The sequence below is a fragment of the Zalophus californianus genome, chromosome 4 (assembly GCF_009762305.2).
Source record: "Zalophus californianus isolate mZalCal1 chromosome 4, mZalCal1.pri.v2, whole genome shotgun sequence".
Taxonomy (NCBI): Eukaryota; Metazoa; Chordata; class Mammalia; order Carnivora; family Otariidae; genus Zalophus; species Zalophus californianus.
This window is the reverse complement of record NC_045598.1, coordinates 157,442,956-157,456,577: the sequence shown is the minus strand read 5'-3', so window position 1 is coordinate 157,456,577 and position 13,622 is coordinate 157,442,956. Positions and strand designations below refer to the sequence as shown.

The 13,622-nt window shown below is 41.8% G+C and overlaps 2 protein-coding genes across 26 annotated transcripts in view; one reads left to right on the top strand and one right to left on the bottom strand.

Annotated features, from left to right (window-relative positions):
- The window catches only part of RIMS2 (regulating synaptic membrane exocytosis 2), a 583,419-nt gene extending 575,851 nt beyond the window's left edge, over window positions 1–7,568 (bottom strand). For 14 of the 25 annotated variants that reach the window (XM_027597419.2, XM_027597342.2, XM_027597396.2 and 11 more), the window contains exon 1: window positions 7,252–7,427. In XM_027597419.2, the coding sequence (XP_027453220.1) occupies window positions 7,252–7,427 (176 nt within the window). Of the gene's footprint in view, window positions 1–7,251 lie in introns of all 25 variants that reach the window. The other 11 variants (XM_027597538.2, XM_027597289.2, XM_027597533.2 and 8 more) reach the window with 1 other exon arrangement.
- An 87-nt stretch (window positions 7,569–7,655) lies between these two features.
- Window positions 7,656–8,649, top strand: LOC113925555 (translation initiation factor IF-2-like). Its single transcript, XM_027600099.1, has 2 exons — window positions 7,656–7,689; window positions 8,069–8,649. The coding sequence occupies exons 1-2, from the start codon at window positions 7,656–7,658 to the stop codon at window positions 8,647–8,649; spliced, it is 615 nt and encodes a 204-aa protein (XP_027455900.1).
- Window positions 8,650–13,622: the final 4,973 nt, after the last annotated feature.

Genomic DNA, 13,622 nt, shown 5'->3' with positions numbered 1-13,622 from the left:
ATCTAGTTGCCTACAGTTTTGGTGGGTAACAACAGTTCTAGAGAGAAGTAGGTAAAATAATATTATATCATTCCTCGGTCTATAGACCTGTTCTTAACTTTTCCCTTTCTATAATCCTATTTCTAATCCTATTTCTGAAACTACCCATCACAAAATCCAACAAAACTAATCTCTCTCTCTCATAACACAACACTGTCTGAAATCTGCAATAATTCACTAATATAAAGAGGAACAGAATCTTCACCAACCACAATGTCATTCCATAGCTAATATCTTCCCTATATTTCCCTAAACTACACTCACATTTCCAAAATTCCCTAGGAGGTGATGTAGGAATACATACAAAAAAGGAAATTTGTAGGGCATCTGGGTGGCTCAGTCATTAAGCGTCTGCCTTCAGCTCAGGTCATGATCCCAGGGTCCTGGGATCAATCCCTGCAATGGGCTCCCTGCTGAGCGGGAAGCCTGCTTCTCCCTCTCCCACTCCCTCTGCTTGTGTTCCCTCTCTCGCTGTGTCTCTCTCTGTCAAATAAATAAATAAAATCTTAAAAAAAAAGAGAATTTAAAAGGACAAAATGTCTGACACCCTCTAACAATACCAAAGAGACAACACTCTCACTTGATTAGTCTGACATATTTTTTACTATGGTCATGATGTACTAAAAACACCTTTACTGTGTTTTTTCATGACACTTTATATTTCAATGTGTTCATATGATTATGGTTGGCCTCTGACTGTCTGTCTCTGGGGAGAATTGTTTCTATCCAAAACATTCTGTACATCACTTACCATTCAGCTCTGTTAAGCACATTGGAAATTTACAAACACTTCGAAATTAAAGTAATAATTTTTAAAGCAAAATATTCCTTATATTAAACAAATTAAAATTTCAAAATGACATATCACAATATTCTTCTGATTTCTAGTCAAAACAGATATGTGCTTAATCTGAAAGAAAGAGGAGCTGTAATCATACACAAATACTGTAAGTTTGCTTCGAGCAATATAAGCAAAATTGGATATATGTTTAAAAATTATAGTTGATTTCAAAAATAAGGGCACTACTACCTAAGCAAACCTTTTTCTTTTAGATTACTGAATTTCACCTTGAAAGCAATCAGTACCTAAATGAACACAGTATCTCATTCCCAATGTTTCATTCATTCACCCAACTAATATTTTTGAGTACTACTATGCATAAAGCATTGTGTTAGGTTAAAAGCAGAGACTGAAATGGTGAGCAAGACAGACAGGATGTTTGCTCTCTGGGAGTTTATAATCTAGCAGGGTAGACAGACCATAAAAAAACAAATTGTAAATTTTAATAAGCATAAGTGGGGAAACATTAAAGATGTTGTAGAAAAGAAGAAAGAGAACCTACTTAAGAAAGCGCCAAGAAGGAGCTCTCTAAGGACACAAACTTGAAGCTAAGGTCAGAAAGATGAGAAAGAGGCAGTCATAAAAAGATTGTGTGCATCTGAGAAACAATGCATAGGAGAAGAGCACTCTGAACTGTAATAATTCTTCAGAATCCATTAACATGATAAGATTCTCTGAGTTCTCACATATAATATGAATAAGACAAATAAATAAATACATATTTTTATTAGTAGAGTAAAAAATTGATCCCAGGCAAATCTAAGGACAATCACGGAGTAATCTGCACAAATTAGTTTCCTCACATTCACCCAAGACAATCAGTATCTTGCCGATAACCAATAATTTGGTGTATTATTTTCACTACTACCCCTTAGTTTTCAGACTCTTTAAGAATGGTTTTCACTGAGGAAACTGCTTCCAATTCATCACCTTCCCCGACCTTCTAGATAACTAATGAAGTCACTTAAAAATCTTCAGGTATTCTTCTAACTTCCCAGTAGACAAGGAAGAGAATGTCTCAATTAAAAAAAAAAAAAAGGTAAGATTTCACCCAGGAATGCTATAATAATATTAAGGCCTAGAAACTGTTGTCTATAATCAGTTAATAACAACTATTTGTTGCACACTTACTTATGCCAGGACATTTAGTCTATATTGATCACAACAATCCTTCAAGGTAGGCGTTATTATTCAGATAACAGAGATGAGGAAACACGGGCTCAGAGTGCTTAACAACGTAAGTAAGACCTTACAGTTATTAATTAGTCATATAAGGTTTCAAGTCAAAATCTATCTGATTCCTCACACTTGCCTCCATTACCTCTCTCTTTGTCACACAGTATGATTAGTTCCTTATCAATATATACTGTCAACAAAAAGATATTATTTAATTGTCCTAGTTACTTTAAAATACAGAATATATGTAATTTATTATGTACTATCTCATAAAATGCCAATCAATGTTTTAGAATGCATTTTAAATTCTTAGAAACTATAGGTTTTCAATTTTTGACAATGGCCATGGCTATTTACGTGTACAATAATGATTTTTATTTAGAAGTCTTCATGATTAAATTGCATCTATTATTTGACATGCCTTTTTCTTAAAATTTCATTTAGCTGTAAGAAGACAATATGGTAGTTTTTTAAATATTAGAATGAAGATCATTCTAACTACATCATAAACCCCAAGGCCATAAAAAAGTAATAAATTCAAACACATTTTTTAAAAAATCCTGACCAATAAAAAAAGGTCATAAAACAAATGACAATAAAAAGAGCTTCTACAAATCACTAAAAATGACCAACAGAAAAACAAGACTTTAAACAAATATAAAAGGCTCTCAGCCTCACTGATAAGAAAACTTCAATTAAATCTACAATGGCATATTTTTCACCAAAATATTGGCAAAGATTATCACACACTGAATTGGAAAGGATGTAGGAGTCTCCCTAGTTTATGTCACTTAGGCATACTTATTCTATGAAAGTAAATTTGGCAATATTTATTAAAATTTAAAATACAACTGACCTTTTGACCCAACAATGCATTTCTAGGAATGTATTCCAAAGATATATTCACATACATAGGAAATGATATATGTACAAAGATATTTATCGCAGTGCTGTTTCTAATGGCAAAATAATTAGAATCAACCTAAATATCCAAAAATAGAGTTCTAGTTAAAGAAATTACAGAGTATTCACAAAATGAGATATTATGCAGCCATTAAAATGACTGAGAAAACTATATATTAATGGGTGTGGAACTGATCTCCTAAAGAGTAAACCACAGTACACATTTGTGTTTTTTATATGTACACATATACATCCATATATCTGTGTGCACACACATACACATACATATGTGTGATGTATACACATATCTACTCCTACATAAAGAATATCTCTAGAATGGTATACAATAAACTGGCAAGAGTCGTTGCCTCTAGCTTGGGGAAAAACACAGCTAAGAAATTTTGTACTGTAGGTATATATTATCCATTAAATAAAGAAGCTTATAAATTGACTTTGAAAAATACTCTTAAATTATTTTTAAAAATCTAGAACTGCTCATCTATGTTTTAAATGTAAGTTAAATTGTCACTCTGATCTATCATGAAACTTTTACTCATTGTCTTCCTTTATTTGGGGAGTAAATTATCTCTTTGACATTAACAGAAAATCCAAACTAAGAATAAAAAGATAATTTACACATCAAGAAACATAATTTCTAATTTGATATAAAAAAACCCTCATCTGAAAGACTATAACATGCACTAGTAGAAACTCAATAAATATTTACTGAATGAATACTTTTCTATTGATTTCAGTGGTTTTGCTTTTCTCATGCATTTTTTTCACAATACCACAACAACAACAGCAACAAAACCACTGAAAACTACAAACTTAATAAATTATGCTTTTCTTGCAAAGAAATTATTCTTCATTTTCCCAACAAAATTGTAATCTGCCTCATTAACATTACCACAAGTCATAGCAACATTACTCATTAGGTACCTAATATGTGCAGGTGTTAAAGATGCTGCAAAACAGAAACTTCAAAGAAGAGTACATTTTTATTCTTGCCCTCAAGAAGCTTACAATCTTGAAAGACAAGGCTTAAAAATATTAATAAGTAAAAGAACATTATAGATTTTACCAGTAGATTGAGTTATCAAAACTAAAACTATAAAAGGATTTTCATGTAAGGATAAAAAAGTAATTACTGATCTATAGAGGGATCTACTGAGATATAAAAATGCTTCCAAACTTTTAGTATCTTAATCCCATGTAAAATGAAATTACTTGATGGTGACAGAAGATTTCTTGAGTATGTGGATGTTCAGCAAGGCTTTGAAGAAATTGCTAATAATTAAATATAAATAGTTCTTAATTAATCTCTTCCCAAAGAGAGAGATTACTATAGTAATGGTCTCAATAGTGGTCTCAATCACCTTTGATTGCTCACCTCTCTCATTAAAAACATCTCAGGCATGAACTTCTTAATATGTGCATATTTATTCACAAATTATATGCATCTTAATATTGTCAATCTATATATTAAATATCAGTAAAACTGAATTTCTTTTTCAAATAAAAATAGAAACAGAAATAGAAGTTTTAATATTCTCTTCCTGTACTCCAACATACCATCTTGTGATATACTTTGGTATGCACACCCCATTCTGTACGAATACTTAGTATGAAAATATTTTCATTCAATGGTTTCAGTTTTTCACACATCAAACTTATCTTCTAATATAGTTGTTACAAGCAGCAGACATGAATTTGATTTTCAGTTTCTCTCTGCCCATGACCTTCTCTCAGAATAGATGTTAATATGCAATTAAATGGACATCACTAAAGAAAAACAAAGGATAATGTAGTCTTGACCAGATGAACAGTCCCTAAAACTTAGTGAGAAATAGTAATCATTGAAGAATACTAGTATCATTTTTTCTTACATATAGTATTTATAACTTAATACCCAATATAATATTACTTAATAAATTATAAAATTCTTCAAAACTATCTTTATTATAATTCTATCATAAAGTCTATTCTTTTCCTCATTTTCCTTGCCTCACCTTACTTTATTACAAAAGCCAAAAACATTTTTAAACAACATTTAAAATTAAATGTTTTATGCTTTAACCTCCAAAAAACTTCTTGTTAAAATGAATATAAAAATAGTTCTGAAACCATGTAGGCCACTTTGAGGTATGACTCCTTCCAAGACTATTAGGTAGAAATGCAAATAGATATTTAAAATAAATATGAACAGACTTTTCATCAATGTAATTTCATAGACTGTATGAGTGTATGTTTAGAGAATGTTTTTACCTAAACTGTGCAATTATGAATGCATTAACATTATATGTATTTGCATAGTATGTGGGTTTACATAGAAATGTATGTAATATACCTACGTGAAAAACCCTTTCACAACATTTTCCTAATGGAATATACTGGTCACTCTGAGTAATTCTTAATTTAGTATTCAAAAGTTCATTTACATTTCTATATATCAGAACAAGAGTGAACTAGCCAGTAAATACTATGATTTAGCATACTACAAAGAAATAAAAACACATTGTACATTTAAATATATGGGTCAAAGAAATAAAACTACCTTTTATTTGACATCATTTTGGCACCACTAATTTTACTGCAATTATAGTAAGAAGTATAGATTCATATATCTAAATGTCACACTCTTAAGTTATCAAAAGCTTGGTATTGTCAGTATATATAGTTAAAGCAAAGTGAGTAGAATGCTCAAAAAGCTTTTAAAAGTAATGCTTTATTCCTCCATTAGTTAAAATAAGCTACTTAATCTCTTAACAGTTTTTCATTTCCCAAGGCTACTAATAAATCATATTCCCAAACAAGTCTCCAAACCCAGAAATTAGCTTTGAAAAAGTAATTCTTCTTCATTCCAGTTAATATGTCAGGAACATTTGCTCTCTTAGTGCTTCAATATTTTTTGAGAAATTGTGTTTTTCTCAGATATTTGATACATTTGTTATCACAATTTATAGTATTTTTCATTAAAATATGAAAATATATATGTATAGACAGAAATTTGTTTCTTTATAAGTGTATTAAAGAATACTGAATTGAACCTGTTTTTAAAATTTACATGACTAGAGGTCATGTATTAGTTCCTTCATAGAGGAACTCTACTCTTTCAATTGTGTGTTTCTGTGGAGAATATAGGAAAAGTGTATTTGATAACACCCAGAAGAACCATCCCACCTTTAACATATAAACTGTACAAGTTAATCTCTTAGTAAGTAATTCATTTCAAGTAAAAAGAAAAAAGTTGAGTTGGAAAAACATAAAAAGGTTACGCGTCTTCTGCACAATCTCTTTCATACAGTAACTGAGAAATCAAATGCCCATAAAACATTTAAAAGCAAACCTGTAGAAACAAATCTCTTTGCTAGACTGAAAGGAGTCTCAAAGCTGTATTTCTGTCTGGACAGTTCCCTGGTGCTGAAGTTACACAGCGCTAAACCGATGCCTGGGTGTTGCTTTTACTATCCCACCCTCGTCAAAATCCCGGCCGCCTACGCTATGAACACGAGTACTAGAACTTCGCAAGGTAGGAAGCATCCCAAACTGCAGTAATGGTAGGAAAGGGAGCCTCTTCAGAGTCTCTTCAGGATTAAACAGATTTACTAGTTGCAAACAGAAAGAGCAGCAGAGTGCAGGGTGTTAGAACCCGCCGAGGGGGAGGGGCTGGAAGATGGCGGCGGCCGCACACCCACCCGAGACGTGCCAGAGCTTAGGCCCCTCGCCTGCACCGCCGCCCTCCTGCCCGCAGCGACGGTGGGCAGCTCTGCTCGTCTCCGCGTTGGAGGCAGAGCCGCCCTGCGGAAACGCGGGACGAGACGCCCCGGCTGCGCCCGCATCCCCGGCGGCGCGCCTTCGCCCGGGTCCCGGCCGGGGAGCACCTGTGCACGGCCATATTGGATTCATTGCCCCAGTCACTGCCTCCGCACGGGGGCGGCTGGAAAGGAGAGGGGACGCGCGGAGCCTGGGTTCAGCTTCAGCCCCGTGGGGGCCCTGGAGCCCACCTGGCCCGCGGGGGAAGCCGGAAGGACGCCCGGGAAAATTACAACGTCCAAGGGCTCGCCACCCTCATCTCAACCGGCCTCGGCGCCCTCTCTCCCCGACACACACCCCCGCACTCTGACACCCAGAAAGCAGCCCCGGCGGCCGCCGGCGGCCGCAACCCTGGTGGCCCAGGCGCCGCCGGCTGGAGGGCGGGCGGCGATCCCGGGCGCGCAGGCGGCCGCAGGGCAGCGGCCGTGGGGGCGGAGGGTAGGGAGGGAGGCGGGAAGATGGAGCCGGGTCCTTACTTGAGCACCGACTGCTCCTTCTCCTCTTCTTTCTTCTGCCGATCCATGACGGCCAGGATGATTTTCCTCTCCTCCTCCGTGAGGTGGCTGAGGTCGGGCATCTCGGGCTGCAGGGGCGGCTGAGAAGCCGCCGGGGTGGGAGCCGGGCGGCCCCGCGGCCCGACAGGAGCCGACATGTTTGGTGGAGCTTAACCACCCTAGGGAAGCAGGGAGGCAACTCCACTGGCGGCGGCAGCGGCACCCGCGCGGGCGGCTGGGGCAGCCTCCGGCGCTGGGACAAATACATACAAATCAATGGCCTTCAATCCGAGGCGACAGCCCCCCTCCCCCAAGAAAGAAAGAGCCGGGGCGGGGGGGGAGGGCGAGCTCAGGGGGAGTGAGGGCTGAGGAGTGCGCTCCGGGAAATGTTTCTTCTTCCCGGGGGCGAAGGGCTGGCAAGTGAGCGGTTTGGCAGAGAGGAGCGGGAGGCCGGGCCGGGACGCGGTGTGCGCGGAGCGGCGGGGGAGGGTGGTGGAGTAAGGTGGCGGGGACCGCTAAGGGTGGGGTGACTGGAAGGAGCGGGCGGGAGGGCGGCGCGCCGGCCGGGGCGCGAGTGTGTCCGGCGGGGGCGCGCGCCGCCGCGGAGGGGAAAGGGGTTAGCTGCGAACTGGCCCCCTGGGGGAGTCCCGGGAACTCGCTCCAGGCGCTGGGAGGCAGCGTCCTGCCAGCCGGAGGGGCGCCGAGGCGGGAGCCGAGAGGGTAGGTAAGGAAACAGGGGCTAATTTTCCAGAGAAGCAGCTCAGCTGTCCCGCCGACTGACGCGTCACTGGGCTTCCAGGCGCCGCGGAGGGAGGACCCCTCCAGAAACAACCGCGAAAGGGCCGCGGGGCCGAGGACAGCCGCCGGAGACCGCTCCGGGCTAGAGCGGAGAAGCGAAAGCGAGGAAGGGATGACAAGGACTCGCGGCGGAGATTCCCGGGGCCCATCGGCTGCCAACGCCCGGATCCGAGCGAGCTCCGACGCGTAGCAGGGTCGGGTGCTGGTGTTCCCTCATCACGCGCCTGCCGGCGAACCCTCAGCCGCCGCCGCCCCTTGGGTCCCTGGAGTCGGCGCCGAGGGCCGACTCCCTACGCCGCTGCTGCCGCCGCCGCCAGCGCCTCCTCCGCCCCTCCGCCTCCCGGGCTCCTCCCGCGGGGGCCGCGTCACCTCCCGGCCGCCCAGGCCAGGGCACGGCGAGCACCCCTCCCGAGCGCGACCTGTGGGCTGGGGGCGGGCGGGGAGGGGGGGTGGGGAGCGAGTTTTCGGGGGGGAGGGGTTGGAGAACGAGAGCCTGTGAGGGGGCGCCTGAGAAGTCGAGAGTCGGGGCGAAGAGTGAGCCTTGGTAGATGGGGGCGCCCTGGGGGTCAGGTCGGGCGGTAAAGGAGTGGGAGCCTGGGGGCAGGGGAGGAGATGGGGTGTGACTGGGAAGTGGGGGCACCTATGGTTTTAGAAAGGAGGGAACTGTTCGGAATAAGGGGGAGGATGTCCAGGTGTCGGGCTTGGAGGTGTAAGAGTGAGTGCGTGGAGGGACTCCCGAGGTGTCGTGGGTGGGGTCCTGGAAGGAGGGTCCCCTTGGGTGCCAGGGGTGAGGGGTCTCGCCAGGGTTCCTTAAAAGGAGGGAGAGGGAGCTATGAGCAAGTAGGGAATGCAGGTGATGTCGAGGACCAGGAACCCTGTGCAGGAGGTGGGAGTTGGGGAGGGGAGGATGAGGAAGTTCTGGAAAACTGAAGGCTTTTGGCCAAGAATGCGTGGAGAGGTACTGAGGGGACAACGTGGGAGAGCGCGGAGAAGTGGGGAGATGAGATTGGGGGAGTTAGGGTTTGGGAGAGGTGTGAGGATGAAGAGGAGCCAGGAAGCTGTGAGGGTGCTAGGATAATCCGGAGGGTGAGAATGAGCCTGAGCTTGAGCCAAGGGCTGCGGTCTATTTGGCCCTTCCTGGGGGGGCCTAGTCTAGAGAGAAGAGGCAGAGAAGCGAGGGGATCAAGTTAGCGTCTGCGTCTGTTTTTAGAGGCACAGAGATGGATTCAGTGAAAGATACGGAGAACCAGCTGCGGGAGAATGGCAGTGGCTGCCGCCGCCTTCTCTGAACCCAGCTGAGCGCAGTCTGGACAACCCTCCGGGTGGGGCAGGACTGGGAGCGAGCTGGGAGGGGTGGAGGAGAAGCCCCATGGCCTTGACTGGGGGAGCATCACTGGTGACCATCCTCTTCTGGGCGCTCTCCACAAGAGAGTTGGGGAGTGTGTGTGTGTGTGTGTGTGTGTGTATTATGTGCACACCCCTACCTCACCTTCCACACTTGCAGTGTTTAGTACCAGGCCAGATTATGGTCAGATGAGTAGTGTAAGGCCTTTGGGGATTGTATTATATTTACCTTCTTGGTGTGTAGTAAGCACTCTCCCTCCTGCCTCTGTTCCCCAGGTACCATATGACTAACTCCCAATTTAAGAGAGCTGGGGACAGACAAAGCAGCCCTAGAAGTCTCCTGTGACTTCTAAGCTTAAATGTCTGTGTTTCTTTTCTCCTATGCCTTGTAATTGGGAAGAGGGAAGAAGGAAAAGTTTACTTAAGTGCTGTTTTTTTAACTCCCTTGCTTCAAACCAAAAGAGCATACTCCAAATGATTCCTTTTTCATCTTTTTAGAGCTAAGCAAACTAAAAGAGATCATATGTATCCCAATTTACTACATCAAAAACTAATGATGAAATGTATGATGATTAACATAACATAATAATAAAAAATTTTGTTTTAGTTGAGAGTTAGAGAATTTAATAAATCTCTAAGCCAACCTCATCATCCTGTGGGAAATTGAAGACTTAAAAATCAGCCAGCTAGTAAATGGCAGCACTACAACTAGAACCTAGATATTTTTACTCCAATGTGAAACCATGGTGGTTTTCAACCCTGGCTGCACATTAAAATTATCTGGGTCACTTTTCAAAAATACCACCTGGGTCCAACCCTAGATCAAATGAATCCATCTCTGGGGTTAGGACCCTGGCCTGGTCATGGGTATATTTTGACACTCCCTAAGTGACTAATGTACAACAAAGGTTCAGAATTACACCGTGAGCATCGCAAAATAGAAAACAGGAGGAACTGGGAAGTGGAAAACAAGAACACTTCTTTTAGTTATTTTAGGTTGAGTACGTAAAGGTAAACTTGAAAGTGGTTGTCCAAATTAAACAGTTTTGGTGTTCCTTTTACAGTAGAGCCACATCCTGGACCCTGCACTATTTTCTACCAGTAACATAGCATGCTGGGTGCCAATGGCTGTGTTTCCCTACACCCCCACTGCCTCTCACCTTCCTGGAGACACTGTGAAATACAATGCACAGGAGATGGTATCATTGGGACAGCTGACTTCTTACAGGATTGAAACAGAAGTGAGTGATCTTACTGTGTTTCATTTTTACATTTCTTTACTACAATACATGATTTTCCTATTAAAGGGAATCCTGAGGAAGTATCTTAAAATCATCTCCTACCTTGATTCATGTATCTTTCCAAGATAAAAATGTGTCAGACTATATATCATATGGATAAAATATCACATAGAGGGGCGCCTGGGTGGCTCAGTCATTAAGTGTCTGCCTTCGGCTCAGGTCATGGTCCCAGGGTCCTGGGATCGAGCCCCACATCAGGCCCTCTGCTTGGTGGGAAGCCTGCCTCTCCCTCTCCCACTCCCCCTGCTTGTGTTACCTCTCTCGCTGTGTCTCTGTCAAATAAATAAAATCTTTAAAAAATATATATATCACATAGAATTTTTAATGGGCTACTTTTCAAAGTAATAGGCCCAATTTAATGTAAGATTGCTATGCTCAGAACTAAAAGTACCTTCAAAATACCTCTATCCTTCAAAAGATCTCTATCTTTTGATCTATAGTCTGAATCTTAGAGGCATTTTGTTTTGTTTGTTCTGGTTTCGTATTTACTTAAAATGTTTATCATATCTTACCGTGTCCTATATGGCATATGTTTTGCTTGGGCATGTCCCTCCAATATATGAATTTGAGGTTGAGTTCAAACTGATTGTTCTTCTTAACCTTAGAAGTAACTGACAATCTTCATCATTGAATTCTCAAGGTCCTCTTGATAGGCTACACACCAACTCCAAAATGCAAGTCCTTTCTCCAGTTCCAATAGGGACACAAGTTTGTAAAGCCTGTAAGTCTGTGGACTTTAATTTTTACATGTGAGTAAGAGCTACTTGTAATCTACTGAATAAGTCATATGAGGCATATCTAAACTAAAATCATAAACTAATCACTAGAATTTACTGAGGACTCAGTACTCTGCTAAGATTATCTGGCTCCCTGAAATGCTTGAAATCACTGCAGCTTTCTTACTGTACATGAATGTACGTAGGTGGTTGGTATTTCTGTAGTTTCTCCTAACACATCTCCCTGCTTGTATCCTTGCAGCTCTACAGTCTTTTCTCAACACAGCATGAAGAGCAAGCCTCCTAAAACATTAATCAAATCATATCACTCCACTGGTCAAAATCTTGTGGTGGCTCTCCATATTCAGTAAGTCAAAGTTAAACTCTTTAATTGGCCTACAAGTCCCACATAATCTCTCTGACCTCATCCACTACTTTCTTTCAGGCTTTCCTCTAGCTGTTCCCTCTGCCTAGAACACTCTTCACTGAAGTATTCACTGGCTGACTTCCTCTGCTCCTTCAAACTTTTGCTCAGTTATTCATCCTATTTAATATTCCAGTCTGCCCTGCTGCTCCCTGGTTGCTCCAATCTCCATTACTGTACCCTACTTTTCTTTTTTCCATAGCACTGGCCATTCTCTGACAACTTTTACTCCACGTTCACTAATATCCCAATACTAACGTATATCATTAGTTATCAACTTCCCTCTACTGGAACATAAGCATATGCACAGAGCAAGATTTTTACTCATGTAGCCCAAACACCTAGACAGTACATAGCACATTGTAGGTGTTCCAACAAACACCTGTTGAATGAATTTCTGGAGAGAGAATTTGTCATCATTATTTGTTTAAGTTGGGCAGGAGAAAGGGGAAAAAGCATTCTCAAAAGAGGGAAATGCAGGACAGAGAAGTAAGATCTAAACTTTGTCAAGGTATATAGGTTCCTCTACAGTTCATCTCCTGCCTACCTCTAGGCTTTTCTCCAATCCAACCTACCAACATATTCCCCTCTTCATCCATGACAACCTTCGTGCACTTTACTGAAGGTGTAGTTTCTCATTTCTGTGACTCTCTACTCCCCCTCCCATAACCCTCCTCTCAGTCAGTTATCTTCTTTGTCTTCATATGCTCATCCCTCCCTTTCTCTCTTTCCAACTTTTTAGCCCAGGCTCTCTCAGCACTGCACAGACCTTGCTCACAGATAGCACTTATCACATGGCATTGTAAGCATTTACTTCCTTCCCTGTAGCCTCAACTACACCATGAATTCTTTAAGAGCAAGGAATATGCCTTTCACTCCAGTTTCCCCACGGCCTGCCGAACTGTCTTATATGTTATAGGGGCTCAATAAATATATGCTCGACAATTACATGAGTGGTCACAAAGTAATGAGAAAAATCACTGTTACTAGAGTATGCAGGGAAAGAGGCAGAGAACTGTAGCAAGAGATAAAGCCAAAGACATAGGTTGTACGAAGATTATGCTACAACCTTATATGCTGTGATGAAGAATTTGAACTTGTCCTATAGTCCTTGGACAGGCAGTGTAGGGTTTTTTTAAGCACAGGACTGACATGATCAGCTTTAATTTTGAGGAGAATATCCTGCCTTCAATTCCTCATCCACATCCAAAACAGCTGCTAATCGAGTTACGGAAAGGACACAGATGTGCAGTGGGCTTGGAGACACAGTAGCAGAGTTTTTACCTCCTGTCTCCAGAATTCATTTTTCAGGCCATTTTGCTCAGTAGATTAAAACAGCATGATAATGAGGCCAAGGTCATGGTTTAAATCCCTGGGTGAGTCAGTCAGTGCAGTGGCCACAGCTGACTGTTAATCTTGCCAGTTGTCAAATGACAACATGTTATTTCTTGACCAGGAACTCTGTGGAAGAATGACTGGTTCACCAAAAGTTAATCAGCGTTATTGGAAAAGCAACACAAAGTACTTAGCTGTGGGTATAGGACCAGACTGTCGTTTTAATTAAAAGAACAGTGTTATATTAGGGATAACAAAAGAGCACAGCATCAGAGAAAGAATACATTATTTATTCCTAGAAAAGAAGCTCAAGATTAGTACAGTTTAATTATCAGGATCTGAGGCCAAGAAGTAATGAAAAATTTAGTGGATGTTGGTGTAGCTAAGCTTTATTAATTACTTTTTGTGTATTCAGCCATGTAGGAGGTTATTTCT